Source organism: Vipera ursinii (assembly GCF_947247035.1).
Source record: "Vipera ursinii genome assembly, chromosome: 1".
NCBI classification, from domain to species: domain Eukaryota; kingdom Metazoa; phylum Chordata; class Lepidosauria; order Squamata; family Viperidae; genus Vipera; species Vipera ursinii.
This window is the reverse complement of record NC_139512.1, coordinates 116,805,471-116,824,486: the sequence shown is the minus strand read 5'-3', so window position 1 is coordinate 116,824,486 and position 19,016 is coordinate 116,805,471. Positions and strand designations below refer to the sequence as shown.

Genomic DNA, 19,016 nt, shown 5'->3' with positions numbered 1-19,016 from the left:
ATGGACCCAGGGGGTGGTTCTCGATCAAACCGGCCCCCTGTCATACACCATCAATGCTGGCAGGGGACTCACACTACGGAGACACGCAGATCAACTCCAACCCAGGTCACCCCCCAACACCTCCATGCCAGAAACAGCGGCGGAAACACCTGCACCCCCCAGCACCGTTCACCCAGAGAATGTCCCCGCTCCAGCCGCTCTTCCTCCAATCACTCCCGAGGAAGCCCCCGCAACAATAGAAAAACCTTCACCTCGCAGATCCACGCAACAGAAGAGGCCGCCAGCATACTTACGGGACTTCGAATGGGCCGGAAGTGCACCAACAAGTTCCAACACCAGTTAAAAGTTAATTCAAAATTACTCGTTCAGTTCAAGGGGGGGGAAAGGGGTGCAATATACTGCAAACTATAATGACAGCTGTCATAGGCCGCATTTACGCGGCCGCACTGACAGCTGTCAAAGTTAACACATGCGCAGACGCTCCCGCGGCCTACTAGTACACGCGGCCGTTTGACAGCATGCGCATTAAGCCGCGAGCTGTCAAAACCGCGGCTATCCCACAGCGGCAGTCACGAGCTGTCAAATACTGACGCATGCGCAGTACCGGCGGCTAGCTGTCAAAGCTCCGGCCGCCCGCCAAAATCAGCTGAAGGGATTCCCTCCCTAGCTAAAGCACTCACACTGTCACTAGGGAGATTCTGACCTACAAGCTGACCCATTGGCCCTGTTCCTTGGCGGGAAAAACGCCCACTATTGATTCGCTGCCCCGTTTGACAGCTACCTATATAAGGCATGTTTCTCCGTTCTGTGTTTGTCCGGGCTGACTAAATAAACCTGTTAACGAAGACGCGTCTCCCTTGTCCTTCCTGCCGATAATTCACAGACAATTCTGGAATTGCATTAAAGTTACTATTCATCAACGCAGCTAAATGATTTATCCCTAGCAATAGACAATGAAAAAGCAGAATACAGGAGAATGAGACAAATGCTTTGGGGTAGGTTGGGACTCTAAGCCATGGGTGTCAAAGTTGTCATGTCACGTGACATGTCACGATGTATAATGATTTTTTTGCATTGCAGGAGCTGGAGTGGGCGCGACCTCCATATGATGTAACCAGCCAATAGGCTGGCAGTTGGACACCCCTGCATCTAAGCCATCCTTTGTATGATCCAACATGATTCAGAAGACACAATTTCTTCTGCCAGCATATCTAACCATGATCAGAAATGAACTGCAGTTCAACTCAGTTTCCATCATAAATACCTTAGCAAAATCATTTTTCCAATCAGACAGAGCCAGTCACTGAGCTATTAACATTTATCATACCAGAAAAGATTACAAGTGCTATTATTTTTTCCTGTATTTCTTGCTCACAGAAATGTTAAGGGACTCAGATTACAGAGGAAGAGGAATTCAGCTTGATTTTCCCTGAGTTGTTTCTATAAAACTGCACTATGATAAGTATTCTAATTTTGATTGGTCACTAAAATAATCTAACCTACTTAGGTCACAGTTAATCATAACTTTCAGCTGAGGTTTGAAGCCTGACCAGTTGATCAGACTTATTGGGAACCAGGAATATTTCCAAAGCAGACTGAATCAAAATACTGAATTAAAATTCTTTTTTAAATTTATTAGACTCTGGATATTTTTGGTTGTTTTTTCATTGGAGATGTAATACATGCAAAGGTACATATGCTTTGCTTATATTCTTGATAATTCCTTATTGGTTAAACAATCTTATTAAGGTCCTTGGAAGGTAATTAAAATGTCAATAGGTCATTATTTTTGTAATTATATTTCAAGAAGGTCAGCCTGGATTAAGCCAAATAGAAATGCTGGCTTCATTCTACCTCTGAAGAATTGATGCCTCTGTTCTTCTTCCTCCCTTTATGTGTTCTGCCCTTTGGTTTGTAAACATCTAGCTATCCAAAGCAAAATCAGATAATTCTTCTTTAGAGTTCAAATTTCACTTTTTGAACTCAAAGGTAAATAGATAGTTACCGTACTACTGGAGCCCAAAGAAATGTATATAGCATAATGATTTTTATTCAATAACACAATGATATAAATCATTTGCTACTAGAACAAATTTATCTAAACTTAAATTTTGGTAACAACAATAATCATATCTGTTGAGCACGAACTTTTCGTCCTAGGATATTTCTGAAAGCACCCCTTACCTCCTGGTTCCTCATGCTGTAGATTAAAGGGTTGAGCATGGGGGTCACCACTACATACAACACTGAAGCCATTTGGTCTAGGTTATGATTTGGTCTAGAGCTTGGCTGTGCATACATAAAGCTAAGACATCCATAGAAAATGGTGATTACCATGAGGTGAGAGGTACAAGTGGAGAAGGCCTTCCTACGGCTTGCAGCAGATTTGATCTTTAAAATGGTAATCAGGATATACACGTAGGAGGTGAGAACAGTCAGGCTTGTTGTTATTAAATTGAAGCCAACAAATACAAATATCAACATATAATTGAGACTGGTATCTGAGCAGGAAAGAGCAAAAAGGGGAGGACCCTCACAATAAAAACTCTTAATGTTGTTTGGACCACAGAAAGACAGTCTAGTTGCAGCCATTGTGTGCACAGAAGCATTAATGATCCCAGCAATGTAGGCAACTGCTATCAGCTGAACACACTTTCTTTGGGACATTATCATCAAGTAGAGTAGAGGACTGCAGATTGCCACATAGCGATCATAGGCCATCATAGCTAGGAGGTAGCACTCTGTGGTTCCGAATATGGCATAAAAGTAAAGCTGAGTAAAGCAGCCTCTATAAGAAATACTTTTCTTCTCTTTTAAAAGATTGGATAGAAAGTTTGGGGTGACAGATGAGGTGTAACAAATATCCAGAAAAGATAAGCTGGTAAGGAAAACATACATTGGTGTGTGGAGAGAAGGACTGATCCTGATCAAGATAATCATGCTTAGATTTCCCACCAGGGTGAAGGCATAAACAACAGAAAATGTCCCAAAGAGGATCAGTTGCAATTGTGAGTTCTCTGTCAATCCAGTGAGTATGAATTCTGTCACTGGTGTGCTATTCCCCATGTAATCGCAATATCTATCTACATAAAAGGGCAAATTGGATATAAACAACTGCTTGTGATTAAAGTAATTTCTGTCCATGAATAAATTTCTTCACAGGACTATTAAAGACAATTAATAACCATGGGAGTGCTACTGAAATCTTCGAGATGAGGAATTCTCTTTTAAACCTGGGAAGACATCAAAAAAGGATCAGAGCAAATACAATTTGTATTGACTTTTTTTCCACAAGATATTTTCAGAAGCTGCAGCAAAGAATTAGCAAAGTAACTGAAGAAAGGCTATTTCTTTCTGTATTTTTTTGTTGGTTCATTGCTGGATCTACATATTCTATGACTTGTAGAAGCTGATCTTTGGACTACTAGGGCCCCACATTTCTTGAGATAATCAAATAAATTCTGAATAGCAAGCCATACTGACTCTCATGTCTTCTATGCCCAATAACTATGATAATTCCTCCCTGAACTTTTAAATTTCCTAATATATAAAGGGATTTTTTTAAAAAAGATGCAAATGTTTGAGGTTTTTTTAGATTCCCAAGCTTCCCATGCTTTGTGATGCACTATGAGCTATATAAAACATCCTAAACAAATGTTGAAATGGCCTTGGGCAGGTTATATGCATGACATACAGGCTTGATCTGAACCTGAACTTCCAGACAATTCTCTTTGAAGTAATAACAACTTATCATCCCATGAACTCCTAGAGAAAACTCTCACGAGCAATAAAATACAACAATTGTATAGTTGCCTTTTTGATTATCAAACTCACTTTTTTTCTTGCGGTTCAAAAACTTCTTTCACATATTAAAATATCTGTCTTTTTTCAAGGTTTGGATTGCAGATTTTTTAAACTTATATTAGTATCATTCTGCTGCTCTGAAAACAATTCATTTTTTTTCCTTCAATTTTCAGTAACTCCACAGTTTTATACAGCTCTGCAGACATTAATGCTTCCTTCAACTCTCTTTGGAATGATGGAGAAGAGAATTCTACTGAGAAAAATATTGGTATGGGGAACATCTCCCTGAAGTGCTATAAACTGCTCAGTCTATTGATTTGTGTTAATTACACAGTAAGGATTAAATAAATTATATTGCAATTGTTTGAAATATTTACAAGTGGAAAATGTAGTATTTTGTAGAGATCACATCCTTTCTTTTGGTTTATTTATTAATAGTATTTTATCAAATACTTTTCCCACACATGATGTACCTCATGTAGACAGACAGTGCCTTTCAAAAATGTGTTTTTTATTATTATTTAAAATAGAAAAAATATATTAACAGAACTGTTCAAAATAGTAATAGAGAAAATATTTAAAAACCTATAGAGAGTTGGGGAGCAGTGATTTTTAAAGACTATTTAATGATGATATGACCATCATCAAGAAGCTGACTGACTTGAAATTCTCCCCTTCCATCTGCGATTGGATTCAAGACTTTCTTAGGGACCGGTTACAAACAGTGAGGGTCAGGTCTGCTTTGTCCACCCCCCTGAAGCTTTGCACCAGCTCGCCACAGGGCTGCGTGCTTAGCCCCTACCTGTACTCTTTATACACTTATGACTGTGTATCATCCAACCCATCTACTGCGATAATTAAGTTCGCAGATGATACGACCATGGTGGGTCTTATTACAGGTGGGGATGAGACAGAGGTACAAAAACTATCCATATGGTGTTGTAACAACAACTTGCACCTGAACATCAGCAAGACGAAAGAGATGGTGCTAGACTTCCGGAGGAAAAAGGAGGAACCTGCCGCACTTTACATTGGGGAGGACTGTGTGGAGAGAGTTTCCTCCTTTAAATTTCTGGGAGTCTACCTCTGCAAAGATCTGACCTGGAAAGTTAATACAACCCAGGTGGCCAGAAAGGCACAACAGAGGCTTCACTTTCTCAGGATCTTGCAGAAGAACAGGGTAGAACAACGGCTTATGACCCTCTTTTACCGGTCTACTATAGAGAGCGTCCTCTCGTATGGTAGTGTTGGTTTGGTATGCTGGTCTGACACCTGCAGATAGGAAGGTATTACAGAGGGTGGTGAGCACAGTACAAGACATTGTGGGCTGTCCCCTGACACCACTGGATGACATCGCCAGGGCTTGTTGCCTTGGAAGACTGAGGAAAATTCTCAGGGACGACTCACACCCTGGTCGGTATTTCTTTACTCTCCTACCATCGGGTAGGAGATATAGGAGTATAGCCAGCTGCACCAACAGGCTGAAAAACAGCTTTTATCCATGGGCTGTTAGGCTTTTGAACGGGAAATAATTTTTATAAACTTTATGCATAATTGACTTGCGAGGCCAGTGTGTTGTGCAATTAGTTCACATGGTGTAATAAGATGGAAGGTTTGTGTCACTGTAAGCTGGGGGGTGGGGGCATGAAGGGAGGCTCAGCCAATCTCAATGTATACATGGTTGTACTTTGACAATAAAGATTCATTCATTGTTGTGATTTTACTAGGAGTTGAACTCTGATAAGTGTAGATCCTGTAAAGTTGGCTAAGGCATATTTTTTTGTGATTATTTTGTAAGAATCAAAAGTTTTGGCCCTGAGAAAGTGACTGGGATCTTGCAAGTTGTTGGTGTGTCCACTGAAATTTTAGATCCATGATGCTATTAGTTGATAAAAATCTCCTAGAATTTTTCCTTGACTGTAGTTTGTTTGCACCTGCCCTTTTGGAGACTGGGATTTTACCATTCTCAGTAAATCATGATTAGATGAAATTGTGTTGGATAATTTCTAGAACCTGCAAGGTGCTTGGGTGAAACAGATTATCAGGATGCCTTTCAGTCAGGTTTAACACCTGGGCACTGTATAGAAACATCATTACTTATCTTTGTTCATAATTTGTGATGGGACCATGATGGAGGTAGTACATGTTCCTCACCCTCTGTGATCTCTTGTCAAACTTGAATTCCACCAACATAGTAACTCATGGCAGCTCAAGGATGTCAGTGATGAATATCGGTCTTGCAGTGGTATTCCTCTTTCCTCATAACCTTTTCAGTCAAGTGAAGAATGAGGGAAAGGGAGAGATAAAGAGATATCTTGCCTAAGAGACCTATTTTGTGAGGTGCCTCAGAATTCAGTTCTTTCCCATTCCTGATTGACATCCACATAAACCAGTGCATGAGGTCATGCATTGGCACGGGACAAGATATCATCAGGATGCTGATGATACTTAATTCTATATCTTAACCTTTGACCTCCAAGTGAGGTTGTCAGAGTTGATATTCCCTGGAATCATTTCTTCACAGTTCCTACTCCCATCATTTCTTACAGAATCTCCCTATTTTTTATTGAAGATGCATGCTCCCTGTGTTGTGCACTCGTTTGAGTGAATGTATAAATTAGTTAAATAAGTAAAATCTGAAATCTGTAACTGAAACATCACTGTAACACTATGTGGGAATGTCAATGGAATATGGGGAGGGGGAGAGAGATGCTGCCTAGAGAATAATCAGATAAGAGAGGGCATAGCCCTCAGATGCATAATGGGGAAAGAAAAAACCTCAGAAAGGAAACCCGCTAATTTTGTAGGGTATAAAAAAGGCAATGGGAAATTTGTACTGTCAGACATGCAAGATTCTGGTAATGTAGCCTTACAATGATGTCAGATTAGCTCCTCTGGTCATGCTTCCAGTCTGCTCTACTTGGGAATTCTGACATTAATTTTTCAAGTCACATACTCTCTTTCAAAGAAAGGAATTTGAGGTATAGCATCTGATCCGCTATTCTCCGAGTATCTGGAAGCAGCATTGTTGAAACATCAGCTTCAAGAAGATGCACACATGACCAATTTGCAGACGGCCATGATAAAATTAATGAAACAACTGAGACAGAATTTTACTCAAACAATACAACATAAAAGGTTTTTTTAATGAGACACAATGATATGAACCATTTGCTTCTAGAACAGATTTTATCTAAAGCTAAAGTTTGGTAAAACACACACACACACATATTATCATATATTTTGAACATGAAATTTTCCTCTTAGGATATTTCTGAAGACACCCGTTACCTCCTGGTTCCTCATGCTGTAAATTAATGGGTTGAGCATGGGGATCACCACTACATAAAACACTGAGGCTATTTGGTCTATGTTATAATTTAGTCTAGAGCTTGGCCGTGCAAACTCTATAGCATAGTGGTTTAATATTTAATGACACACAATCATAAAAACATTTTCTACTAAAGCAGCTCTTGTCTAAAGCTGAATTTTGGCAAAGACCAATGGTTCTTAAAATATCATTTCTGTTGAACATGAAATTGTTTTCCTAGGATATTTTTGAAGGCACCTCTTACCTCCTGGTTCCTCATGCTATAGATAAATGGGTTTAGTGCAGGGGTCACCACTACATAGAACACTGAAGCCATTTGGTCTAGGTGATAATTCTGCCTAGAGCTTGGTCGTGCATACATAAAGCTAAGACATCCATAGAAAATGGTGATGACCATGAGGTGAGATGTACAAGTGGAGAAGGCTTTCCTACGGCTTGTGGCAGAATGGAGTTTTAAAATGGTGACTAGGATGTAAGTGTAGGAGGTGAGAACAGTCAGGCTTGTTATTAATAAATTGAAACCAACAAATATAAATATCAACAGATAATTGAGACTGGTATCTGAGCAGGAAAGGGCATAAAGGGGAGGACCCTCACAATAAAAGGTCTTAATGATATTTGGACCACAGAAGGACAGTCTAGATGCAGCCATTGTGTGAATGAAAGAATTAATGATTCCAGCAATGCAGGAAATTGTTATCAGCTGAACACACTTTCTTTGGGACATTATCATCAAATAGAGCAGAGGACTGCAGATTGCCACGTAGCGATCATAGGCCATCATAGCTAGGAGGTAGCACTCTGTGGTGGCAAATAGGGCATAAAAGTAAAACTGAGTAAGACAACCTTCATAGGAAATGGACTTCTTCTCTTTTAAAAGATTGGATAGAAACTTGGGGGTGACAGATGAGGTGTAACAAATATCCAAGAAAGATAAGCCAGTAAGAAAAAAATACATTGGTGTATGGAGAGAAGGACTGATCCTGATTAAGATAATCATGCTTAGATTTCCTACCAGGGTGATGGCATAAACAGCCAAAAATATTCCAAACAGGATCAGCTGCAGTTGGGAGTCCTCTGTTAATCCCATCAGTATGAATTCTGTCACCGGTGTGCTGTTCCCCATGTAATCACAGTAACACTGCTGAACAACACTTCAGTTAATTTTCCTTTGTTTTTCAAATATTGTAATGCAGTCAGTGATCAGAGTCAATTTTTAACTTTCTAGCAAAAGAATGAGAAATTGGAAACATTTTGATAAAGAGCTCAAGTAGTAAAATGATGTTCAAGTTCACAGTGAGCAATATCAAGATGCTTAAATAATATTTTCTTCTTAATTACAACTAGGTTATTATATTTTAAATATTAGTTCAAAGTTTAAACTAATATTACTGACTGGCTGAAGATAGATTCAGCCTTCCATCCTTTCTAAGTCAGTAAAATTAGGACCCATATTGTTGGGGGGCAATATAGTCATCCTGTAAACCGCTTAGAGAGGGCTGTAAAGCACTATGTAGCAATATATAAGTCTAAGTGCTATTGCTGTTGCTAGTTTCTATGCAATGAAATAGTGCATATTTTCTATGAGTTTGTGGAGTTCACAAGGCATCTCAATAAGGATCAGGGAAAGGTAATCATCTGTGAAGGACACATTGAATATAATCTACTATTTGTTTTCAAAATAGTTCAAACCCATGAATGAATTTCTCCACTGGACTATTAAAGACAGTTAATAACCACGAGAGTGCTATTGAAATGTTCAAGCTGAGGAACTCTCATCTACATGTTCTTATGTCTTGTAGAAGCTGATCTTTGGACTACAAGGACTCCTCATTTTTTGAGCTGATTCAATGAATTTTGAATAGCAAAGCCACACTGACTCTTGTGTCATTGTTGACTCACCACTGTCAATCATATAGTTATGTGCCTTTCACATTATCCATTAACATAATCAGCTGCACAGAGAAGCTGTTTTTCATTCCATAAAATATTTGTTTTGTTCTGTTGGGTATATTCTAAAAACTGTTTCTATAAAAAAAATTGGTTGAAGATTTACTTGTGATTAAATATAGTTCCCTTTCAAGATCATTTTTGTAATGGCAGTACCATATATCTTTTGTTTGTTAGTCTTACTTGCTTTTTTGTACCACCCATTACTAAAATCTCATATTTTAAAATAAAACTTTTATATTTTATAAACCTAGCACTTTTTGTTTCATCTCACAATATCTTATGTTCTATACTCAATGAGTAGATTTATTTCTTATTGAATTCTTAAATGACCTAATACATTATGGGTGGTTTTTTAAAAAAAAACCTGCAGATCTTGAGATGGCTTGGGGAATCTGCTTGTATGCTTATCATACAAGTGTCAGCTGGCCCTTCTCTGACCATGCTGTCAATGCACCTTGAAATAATAATAACAACAAAACTTATATTGCTTTATAAACAAAATATTTATTTTGTTCCATCTCAAAATACCTTATCTTCTATAGATTTATTCTTCACTGAACTTTTAAATTTCCTGATGCATTAGGGTGGGGTTTTTTTAAAAAAAACTGAGGAATCAATTTGTACACTTACCATGCAAGATTAATCTTGCCTTTCTCTGACAGTTCAGTCAACGCTCTTTGAAGTAACAATAACTTGTCATCCCATGAACTCCTAAAGCAAACTCGCATAAGCAATAAAATGCAGTAGTTATATAGTTGCCTTTTTGATTACCAGACTTGCTTGTTTTCTTCCAGCTCAGCAGCATCTTGCACATTTTATAAGATCTATTTTTTCAAGCTTCTGATTGCAGGTTTTTGGAACTTGTACTAAAAATTCTTTTGCTGCTTTGAAGAAATTCAGATGTTTTTCTTCAATCTTCAGCAATTCAACAGCTTTATACAATTCTGCAGACAATAATATTTTCTTCAATTCCCTTTGGAATGCTGGAGAAAAGAACTCTAGAGAGAAAAGGTTGGTTTGGGAATGTCTCCCTGAAGTGCTTCAAAGTGCTCCATCTATTGCTTAGTGTTGATTATACAATGAAGATTCAGTAAACCAAATCACAGTTGCTTGAATGGAAAATGCAGTATTCAGTAGAGATCACATGCTATCCTCTTTGTTATATATTAATAGTATTCTATCAAAGATTTTTTTTCCACACAATAATTTACTTCACGTAGACCCAGAATGCCTTTCAAAAATGTGGCTTTTATTATTATTAAAATAGAAAAATATATTAACAAAGCTGTTCAAAATAGTAATAGAATCATTCAGAGAAATATTTTAAAAAATCTATGCAGAGTTCTGGAACAGTGATTTTAAAGATTATTAAATAATAGTGTGATCATTTTGGTGAGTTGAAATCTAGTTATACGGGTCCTGTGGAATTGGCTGAGGCATTGCCTTTCGTGATTGTCTAGGAAAAAAACTGAACCTTTTAACCTTGTGTAAATGCATAGGATCCTTGATACTGTGGGTGTATACACTTGTATTTTAGATCTATGCCCCTCCTGGTCAGTGAAGTCCTTCCCAGATGTGACATTTGGCTGAAGGCTGAATCTAAGCAGTGATGAATTCTTCTTCAAGAGAGGGATTAGTTGGACCTGCACTTAGACAGTGGCCTGTAGTCTCTGGAGCTCTGGAGATTGTGTTTGGAGAGTCAGCTGATCTAACCCTCAGCCTCCTTATAGAGGTGGCACTTTTCTGGATGTGAGCACCATTTTGAAGCAATCATAAATTCATTCTAGCCACTCCCAAAATGGCACCTGCTTTCAGGACAGCACCACCTGGGCTCCACTCTATAGGAAGGCAGGGTGATGGGGCAACTGCTTCCTGAAGGTCTATCAAAAAGGTAAATGACCAATTCATGATGGGAGTTAGGGAGGACGGTATGGGACCCAGCAGGGTAGAAGAGAGGCCCAAAGTCTGCAGGGACCCAGTGGGGTAGGATCAGGAGGAAAGTAGGTGAGGGGCCACTGCAGTTTCCTTGCAGTCCATCATAAGGCCAGGCAGATTACAAATCAGATGATTTTTGTTCACATGACCATAGGGGTGCTGAAGTGGCTGATACTTTGGGCAGGAATCATGTCCCTTTGTTCAGCACCATTGTAATTTTGAACAGTTGCCAAACAGTTGTAAGTCAAGAACTACCTGCAAGATAATCTTTCAAGTCTTAAAATACTTATTTCTGCTTTTTTGGCAGCTGCAGCACACTGCTGGCTCATATTGACTCATATTGACTCATATTGACTACTAGGACTCTGAGATCCCTCTCACAGTTACTACTATTGAGCAAGGTACCACCTATACTATACCTGTGCATTTGATTTTTCCTGCCTAAATGTAGAACCTTACTTTTTTCACCACTGAATTTCATTTTGTTAGATAGCGCCCAGTGTTTGAGTCCGTCCAGATCCTCTTGTATTTTAAGCCTATCTTCTGGAGTATTGGCTATTCCTGCCAGCTTGGTGTCGTCTGCAAATTTGATGAGTTCCCCATCTATCCCCTCATCCAAATCGTTAATGAAGATATTGAAGAGCACTGGGCCCAGAACAGAGCCATGGGGCACCCCACTACACACTTTCTTCCATGTAGATGAAGTCCAAGTAAATTATATCTACAGCATTCCTCTGGTCCACTAATTTTGTCACTTGGTGAAAGAATGTAATAAGATTTGTCTGGCATGATCTGTTTTTGACAAACCCTTGTTGACTTTTAGTGATGACTTTGTTTGCATCAAGGTGTTTGCTGATTTGTTGTTTGATTATCTTTTCCAGAATCTTCCCAGGTATTGAGGTCAGGCTGATAGGTCTGTAGTTTCCTGGATCTATTTTTTTCCCTTTTTTGAAGATGGGAACTACATCAGCTCTCTTCCAGTCCTCTGGTAGTTCCCCAGTGCTCCAGGATCTTAGAAAAATATAGTTCAGTGGTTCTAAGATCATGTCTGCCAGTTCCTTGAGAACTTTGGGGTGTAATCCATCTGGTCTTGCTGATTTGAACTCGTCTAGGCTGGACAGGTGTTCACTTACCATTTTCTTGCCTATCTTAACTTGCGTTTCTATTCTGTTTTTTATGGCACTGGTTTTGGTAGGTTGGACTGTTTTTTTTTTATCAACATGAACAACAGATGATTGATAGGGCTAGATGATGCTGATGCTGATGATGAAGATGAAGAAGAAGATAGATAGATAGATAGATTGATAGATAGATAGATAGATGATAGATAGATAGATAGATAGATAGATAGATAGATAGATAGATAGATAGATAGATAATAAGAAAACTCATCTCTTATGCCTTATCAATCCAATGTAATGAAAATGAACATTCTTTGCCACCACTTCCTTACCACTGAATAAACTTTGGGCAACTTGCATGTAATTTGACATGGATGTCCCTCACCAGATCCTTTTATAAAGCAAATTTTATTAGAAGTATGGGCAACTTGTTAATAAAATAAGTATTTTAGAAAGCATAGTTTAGAATGTCTGGACTTACTTTTATTAAAAGTATCAATTATTGTACTGAGTTCTATTGCTCTTCCCATTGACAAGCTTGAAGAAACTTCATGCTGCTTTGGCCATTTCTGTTTCTGTGTACACACCCAGGGGGGAAGGGGGAAGAATGTAATGTGCATTTGCAGGTGCAGAGCTGTGAAGCCTGAGAACCAAGGTCATTCAAGATTGTTTATTAAAGGACAAAGGCTTTCTCTCATAATAATTGTCTGAAGATTAATTGGGTAATGTGACCTGCACTTTCAGTGGGAAGGGAGTTTCTATCCTTTTAATTTACTGATTTGGTGCCAATTTTGCCAGAGCTGGTTTTCTATTCATCAATGCCGATATGGTGTGCTCAATAAAGTTTTGCATTAGATACTGGAATGTCTCAGCTGTGCTTATTTCATTGTGATCATCAATCAGAACCTTGACACCCATAGATTTTAATCAAGGATAATTTAATCTATTTTAATTGTTATTAACTTTTTGTATTGTAATGTTGTTTTAATTGCCTTGTGAACTGCCCTGTGTCCTACGGGAGACGGGTGGTATATAAGTTCAATAAATAATAATAATACTATATTCCTTAGAATACAGCTTTCCTATATTATATAGGAATTTTATTATAAACAAAAATTAGGGCTGCTTAAATGTAGAGATTTAAAAGACATGTAATTCGTTCATTTTTTGTCAATATCTATGAAATTTGGTATATATCTTCCACATATAATGTTTTAATTTCTTCAATCTTTTTATTCCATAATACCAGAACTATAGTAACTTATTTCTTTTTCCCAGGCTAAAAAAATGGGAAGCTTTCTAAGTATTTAAAAATATTTCAGAATTAGAATCATCCACAAAATCTACACAAGGTGCTTTGGAACCTTTTCCCAACTGCAGATCCACCAGATATTGTAATCCAACATCATTAAGGACTTGAATTGAGACAGATCTTTACCATGAAGTCCATGAAGATCACATGATATAAACAGAATTTAATCATAACACACATATGAAGTGAACACATTGATTCCCCTGAATCACAACTAGTACCTGTTTTAGGAGTCATAACATATAGCTACATTGTAGCCCAGAAAAGCCAAGGTTGTAGCAGAACAATAGAAAGATGTGAGTTATGGGCATGCATCAGAATTTGCAAAAGTGAAAAAAAAGACTGCCTATCCTTGTCACTCTACTCCTGAGAGACTGCTTCATATTTATCACAAGCCAAATGAAAAGTTGACTGAGCTAAAAAGATTTTCAAGGGGTAAAGTTCAAGTATAGAACTAATGGGGACGCATGTTAGCACACACAAATCAGACCAAAAGGGGTTTGAAGCAAGCCAAGTCCTCAGTTGTAAACAATGGGTAGATCAGACCAATGCCACAATTCTTCTAAAAGAGGATTTTATTACATGATGTGTGTTACCAGATTGGTTTGTCAATGCAAACAAACCTACTATTGTTTCCGCCTCCATCTCATTTGGAAGAACCTAACTGCAGTATCACGCTAGGGTTGTAGGTCATATAGAAAGCCAGGGAAGTCATTTTGAAGCAAATATACCGAAACTGTTATGTAAGAGAAATTGACAAAGGCATTCCTTAAGTGCTGGGAACAGAAACAGTATTAAGAAGACTCCCTGGGTAAAAGAGGGAAAGGAGGAAAATCACAGTCAAACTTGTAAGATTCTGTTATTATACACTATCAATAAAATATTATTTTAGTCTTCCTGTGAATTTTATTTTCAGATCTGCTCTACCTTGCAGGGTTGGCAAGTGCATTGGGTCTCCAAATTCCTTAAACTGATCCTGGTCACAACTAAATTAATTCAGTTTGGGAATTAGCAGTCTATCTTCCTCTGTGGCCTGAATATAGATGCAGCATTCGCTTTGTATTTATTTCATTTGGAAATAAGCAAATGAATAACTATCTTTCCTTAATCTGTACTGCTGAGAATAGGAGATCCTCAGGGAGGAGGACCCAAATTAACAAATCCACCATATAAAGATTTGTCTCTAATGATAAAAGCCCATAAAGAGGGAGGACTTTGAAGCTGTGCTTAGTGAGATGTAGTGGCAGGGCTAAAGCAGACAGGAGGATATGGAGGGAAAGAAATGTGTCTTCCCATAGAATTAATATTAAAAGAAAGAGTGTATGCCCAGAATTGTTGTAAATATTCATGAGACTCTCTAGCTTTATCAGAGGCAAAAAAAGGGAGACAAGCTGTGACATAAATGGTAAGTGTAAAATGATGATAATTGACTCTAAAAGAACAACCTAATCCAACTATCTCCTTTTCCTCACCCCTAGGCTGGAATGAAAGATAAGAGAACGTACAGCATGAATTGAAGGCAGATACACCATTAGACTTTTAGATGTTTTATATTGTGCTTGGGAAGTATTATTTCCTCCTCAATTAATATTGGTTCAGAATTAATTTGCAGCACAGGAGTATTGCAAAATTCTACCTTCATGTGTGTCATTTGGTCAGGGTCTTTGATAAAAGAATTTGAGAGAAAAGTGGAATTTAGGATGTCATGATGCAAAAATGAAAACGTGTAGAATATTGGCAGGTCCTGTTTCTTCTACAGTGGTGAGAAAAGCAACACCTACTGAAACTCCAACTGCTGTACATACAAAAAGAACAGTGATAACATTTGCCTTTATTGCCTTACTGGGATAAATTGATCGTTTTAATTCAAAGAGTGAAGAGAAAATGACTCTTACCCTTCCTTTTCCAAAAGCATTGAGAGAAATAATACCATTAGACATTAGCACTGCCCTTTTAATAGAGAGTAACTAAAGTAGTACATTCTTAAGGAACAGGTATTCTTTTCATGAAATTGACCCAATTTTCTTTGATCACAGTTCTATTTGAATGTTTTCTTTTCTATTATGTCTTAATGTTTATAGAAGATAGTTAATGACTATTTTAATGTTTAAAACATGAACAATGCTACTGGCTTTCAAAAATGGCAATTTATAAAGTCACTTTCAGGATTATGCAGCGTACCAACCTAAAACATGTCCTAAGTAAAGAGGTACAGATTCAGAAAGTAGTTTTGGGCTCTCCTACTAAATAATTGGTGGTATCTTTATTATCAGAGGGGCCTCTTTTTCAAAATAAAAATTTACTTCTTAAGATTTTTGCTAAATTAATATAAAACTAGTCCTATCATTGGACAAAGTGCTGTAATTTCTTTAGGGAAGCATTAGCAAGATATTGGAGGCGAGAATATTATGCCCTAAAATCTGACCAGGGCTTCTAAATTAGTAGAGGGGCCTGCAAGAGTAATGGAGATATTGCCCTCATGTCAGTGTTAAATTATCTATTGTCAGCTGAGTTCAGTCTTGTAAAAGGAATGGAAGAGGAGACATTATTTTCTTCTTTGTCTCCAGAGGCAAAATATTTTGGGCTAACTCTGAGTTCACAGCATTACTGGTGAAAAATTCTTTCACAGTCCCAGAACTATCTATTCCAAATTTCAGTTTTAATTCTTTCCTTGAAATCAATCAGGGGTGGCCTGAAGAAATATGAGGTGGGGAGAGAGGGTAAGGTCCAAAGACTTGCTCTAGGATATTTTCAGTAGCAACTACAACATGCCCATTTAAAAAGAAATCTATCTCAACATTAATTTTAAACAAGTGTAGATGAAGGTTTTGATCCCTTACAAGTCTCAATTTTCTGTGAGTCAGAATAAGTAAGTCTTTGCAAAATATTACTTTACTTTGAGCAGTGTCACAAACTTTGTAATTCCTTAAACCTATGGAATAATTATGTTACACCGCATAATATTTTGTTCTAGTTATTCCAATTAAATTGTTGTCATGCCACCAGACTTTTCAGAGGCTTCAGGAGAATTAACCTTATGAGATCTCTCAGATGAAAAAGAAATGCAATGCTTAAAAAAAATGAACAGAAACCTGCAGAGAGCAAGCAACAATAAGTAACAGTTTGTCAATAATTCAGAACTCCCATTGCTCCTCAGTTCTTACTTGCTCTGTCTGTTGTTTTGGTTAGAATGGATTAGAATGGCAACCCCTTTGAAGCATGTTCCAAAGTAGTTCCACTGATTTATAATGAGATAAGCACAAGGCCGGAGCTAAGATCCTTCCAAAATTTCATATTAAGTTAAAATCATGTGATAGAGCATAATTGGCTTGGTACATCATTCATTCAGAACTGGAGCAAATGTCTCTCTCCACAGATACAATCAAAATAAGACTACATTGAGATATTACAATCAGTCACAAGAATGCTTATGAATGGCTTCGGTGACCATGAATAAGTTGCGGCCATCTCAGATGTCACCCCAAAACATCTTCCTCAGAGGAAGGTAAATACCAATGTCCAGTGCTTTTTTTGTAAAAGAAAAAGGTGCCGGAACTCACACATGTTATACAACCCACCTTGCCTACCCTACAAGGTTCCATACAAAAAAGGTGCCGGAACTCCGTTCTGAGCGTTCAATGAGGAAAAAAAGCCTTGCCAATGTCCTTTCTTAGAGAGCAAGATGTTGTGCTCTGGCTGTGGCATCTGTGGCTGATTCCATAATAGCAGGACATATTTCTCAGGCAAGAGCTGTATTTTCCTTTTGAAATGGATTTTTTTTCCTTTCTTCTTTGTCGTTAATTGGGAAAGAATAAGCTGCAAGATTTAACATACCTGTTAAAGGGGGAAATATTAATAAAGCATGTGCCATCACAGATCAACTGGAATGATCAAAAAATTAGGGGTGGAGTCCATCCACTACCTACAAGAAATGGTATGCCCTTGTGTATCCTTCAGATGAAGTATGGGGAATTTTCATAGAGTAACAGAACTGTAAGGTTGGAAGGGGGCATACAGATCATTTAATCCAACCTTCTGCAATGTGCAGGAATACCAATTCAGCCATTGAGAAGTGGCTGACTAATCCCTTCTTAAAAACCTCCAGAAATGGATAGCCCACAACCTTCACAGTTTGACCCAAAGGAGCTTGTCGAAGAGGCAACTTTCTTGTTTTTCTTTGAAAACATTTCACTTCTCATCCAAGAAGCTTCTTCAGAGCTGAATGAGAAGCTCTTTGGCTTAGCCATGACTTGGATGACTATGAGAATCTCCATAGACATTTAGCTTCATAGTTTGACTGTTCCAGGTCACTGCAACTTTCACCTGTTACTTCCACTCTTAGTTTCTGCATGAGAAACAGTTCTCGCCCATTTTCTCTGCATTTTCTTTTATGTACTTGAGCATATCTATTGTGTTTCCCTTCAGTCTTGTTTTCTCCACACTGCAGTCTCATGTTTTCTGCAGTTTGCAGGTGTATTTGGACCTGAATGTGATAACACACATCAACCGAAGAGAAATGCTTTTTGATGCCTTTTTCTTTTAGGCAGCAAATAGGTTATAGCAGTACCTGTTGGAATAGGGTAGTCTTGGTTTTAAGCAAAAAGAATGCTTAAATTCTTAAATTAAATGCTTAAATCTATTTACTAGATTTTTAAAATAAAATATTAAATGTTTCTAATAAGGGTGCATGAAGTATAGCCTAAACATGTTAAGGCTTCCCTTGATAATATGTTTCTAACAATGTTCTCCATTTCAAGAGCAAACATTTAAAATGTTAAAAATTCACAAGTGGCAACTATTTTATAAAATTCTGTAAAATCAAATTGATTGAAGTTTGTTTGTATTCTATTTATTTCCTCTATCTGCTTGTGAATACCTATCAGTATTATCCTGGGTGTGAGCCCTGTGATTTTTCTATATATGCTTTTTGGTCTTGATGTTTACTATGATGTATACAGGTCTGCAAAGATTTATTTCATATTGGGGGAAGAATACTTATTTATTTTGTAATATGTATATCCTAATAATTATAATGCAACACTGGTAATACAATAAGAAAAAAACATATACAAAATAGTGATTACATGAACTAAAACTGAAGAGAAAAAATGAGCCATATGATATTAATATTGCAGTAAATGAATTCATTAACATATTATTTAAATCTAGACCATATGGAAACATGCTATTCCATCTTCTTATCTGTGCAATATAAAGACATGTTCAAAACTGACAAAAGTATCCATTTCTTGATTCTATGGTTTAATACCAGCAGCATACTTCTTCTTTTACCTCTATAGAACAATTTTCTTTGCTGAATTCTTCATAAAATGTTAGATTCCCTCTATCTGGAGTATAATTCAGCATCACATTTATGTCTTTAATTATTATAGGTGTCCCTAGGTTGTTTTAACATATGTAATAAATTGCAACAAAAAGGAGTCATAAAAGAGAATGAGCAATAATAGCTATATATTTTAAACAACTCTTAACATTTTTAGATTTACAGGAGTATGTGTCAGTCCATCTTTGTGGAAGAATGTGTGACTGAATAAATAGT

General features: G+C 37.5%; 2 protein-coding genes across 2 annotated transcripts; both read right to left on the bottom strand.

Annotated features, from left to right (window-relative positions):
* Positions 1–2,127: 2,127 nt before the first annotated feature.
* LOC310631922 (olfactory receptor 5AP2-like) lies at positions 2,128–3,066 on the bottom strand (the record flags this gene model as incomplete). The annotated part of the gene is made up of 1 exon (XM_083348705.1): positions 2,128–3,066. The coding sequence occupies one exon, from the start codon at positions 3,064–3,066 to the stop codon at positions 2,128–2,130; it is 939 nt and encodes a 312-aa protein (XP_083204831.1).
* Positions 3,067–3,227: 161 nt separating this feature from the next.
* On the bottom strand, positions 3,228–8,261 carry LOC310639456 (olfactory receptor 5J3-like; the record flags this gene model as incomplete). Its single annotated transcript, XM_083361169.1, has 3 exons — positions 3,228–3,233; positions 7,096–7,211; positions 7,328–8,261. 3 exons carry the CDS (start codon positions 8,259–8,261, stop codon positions 3,228–3,230), a joined length of 1,056 nt encoding a protein of 351 aa, XP_083217295.1.
* Between the last annotated feature and the right edge of the window lie 10,755 nt (positions 8,262–19,016).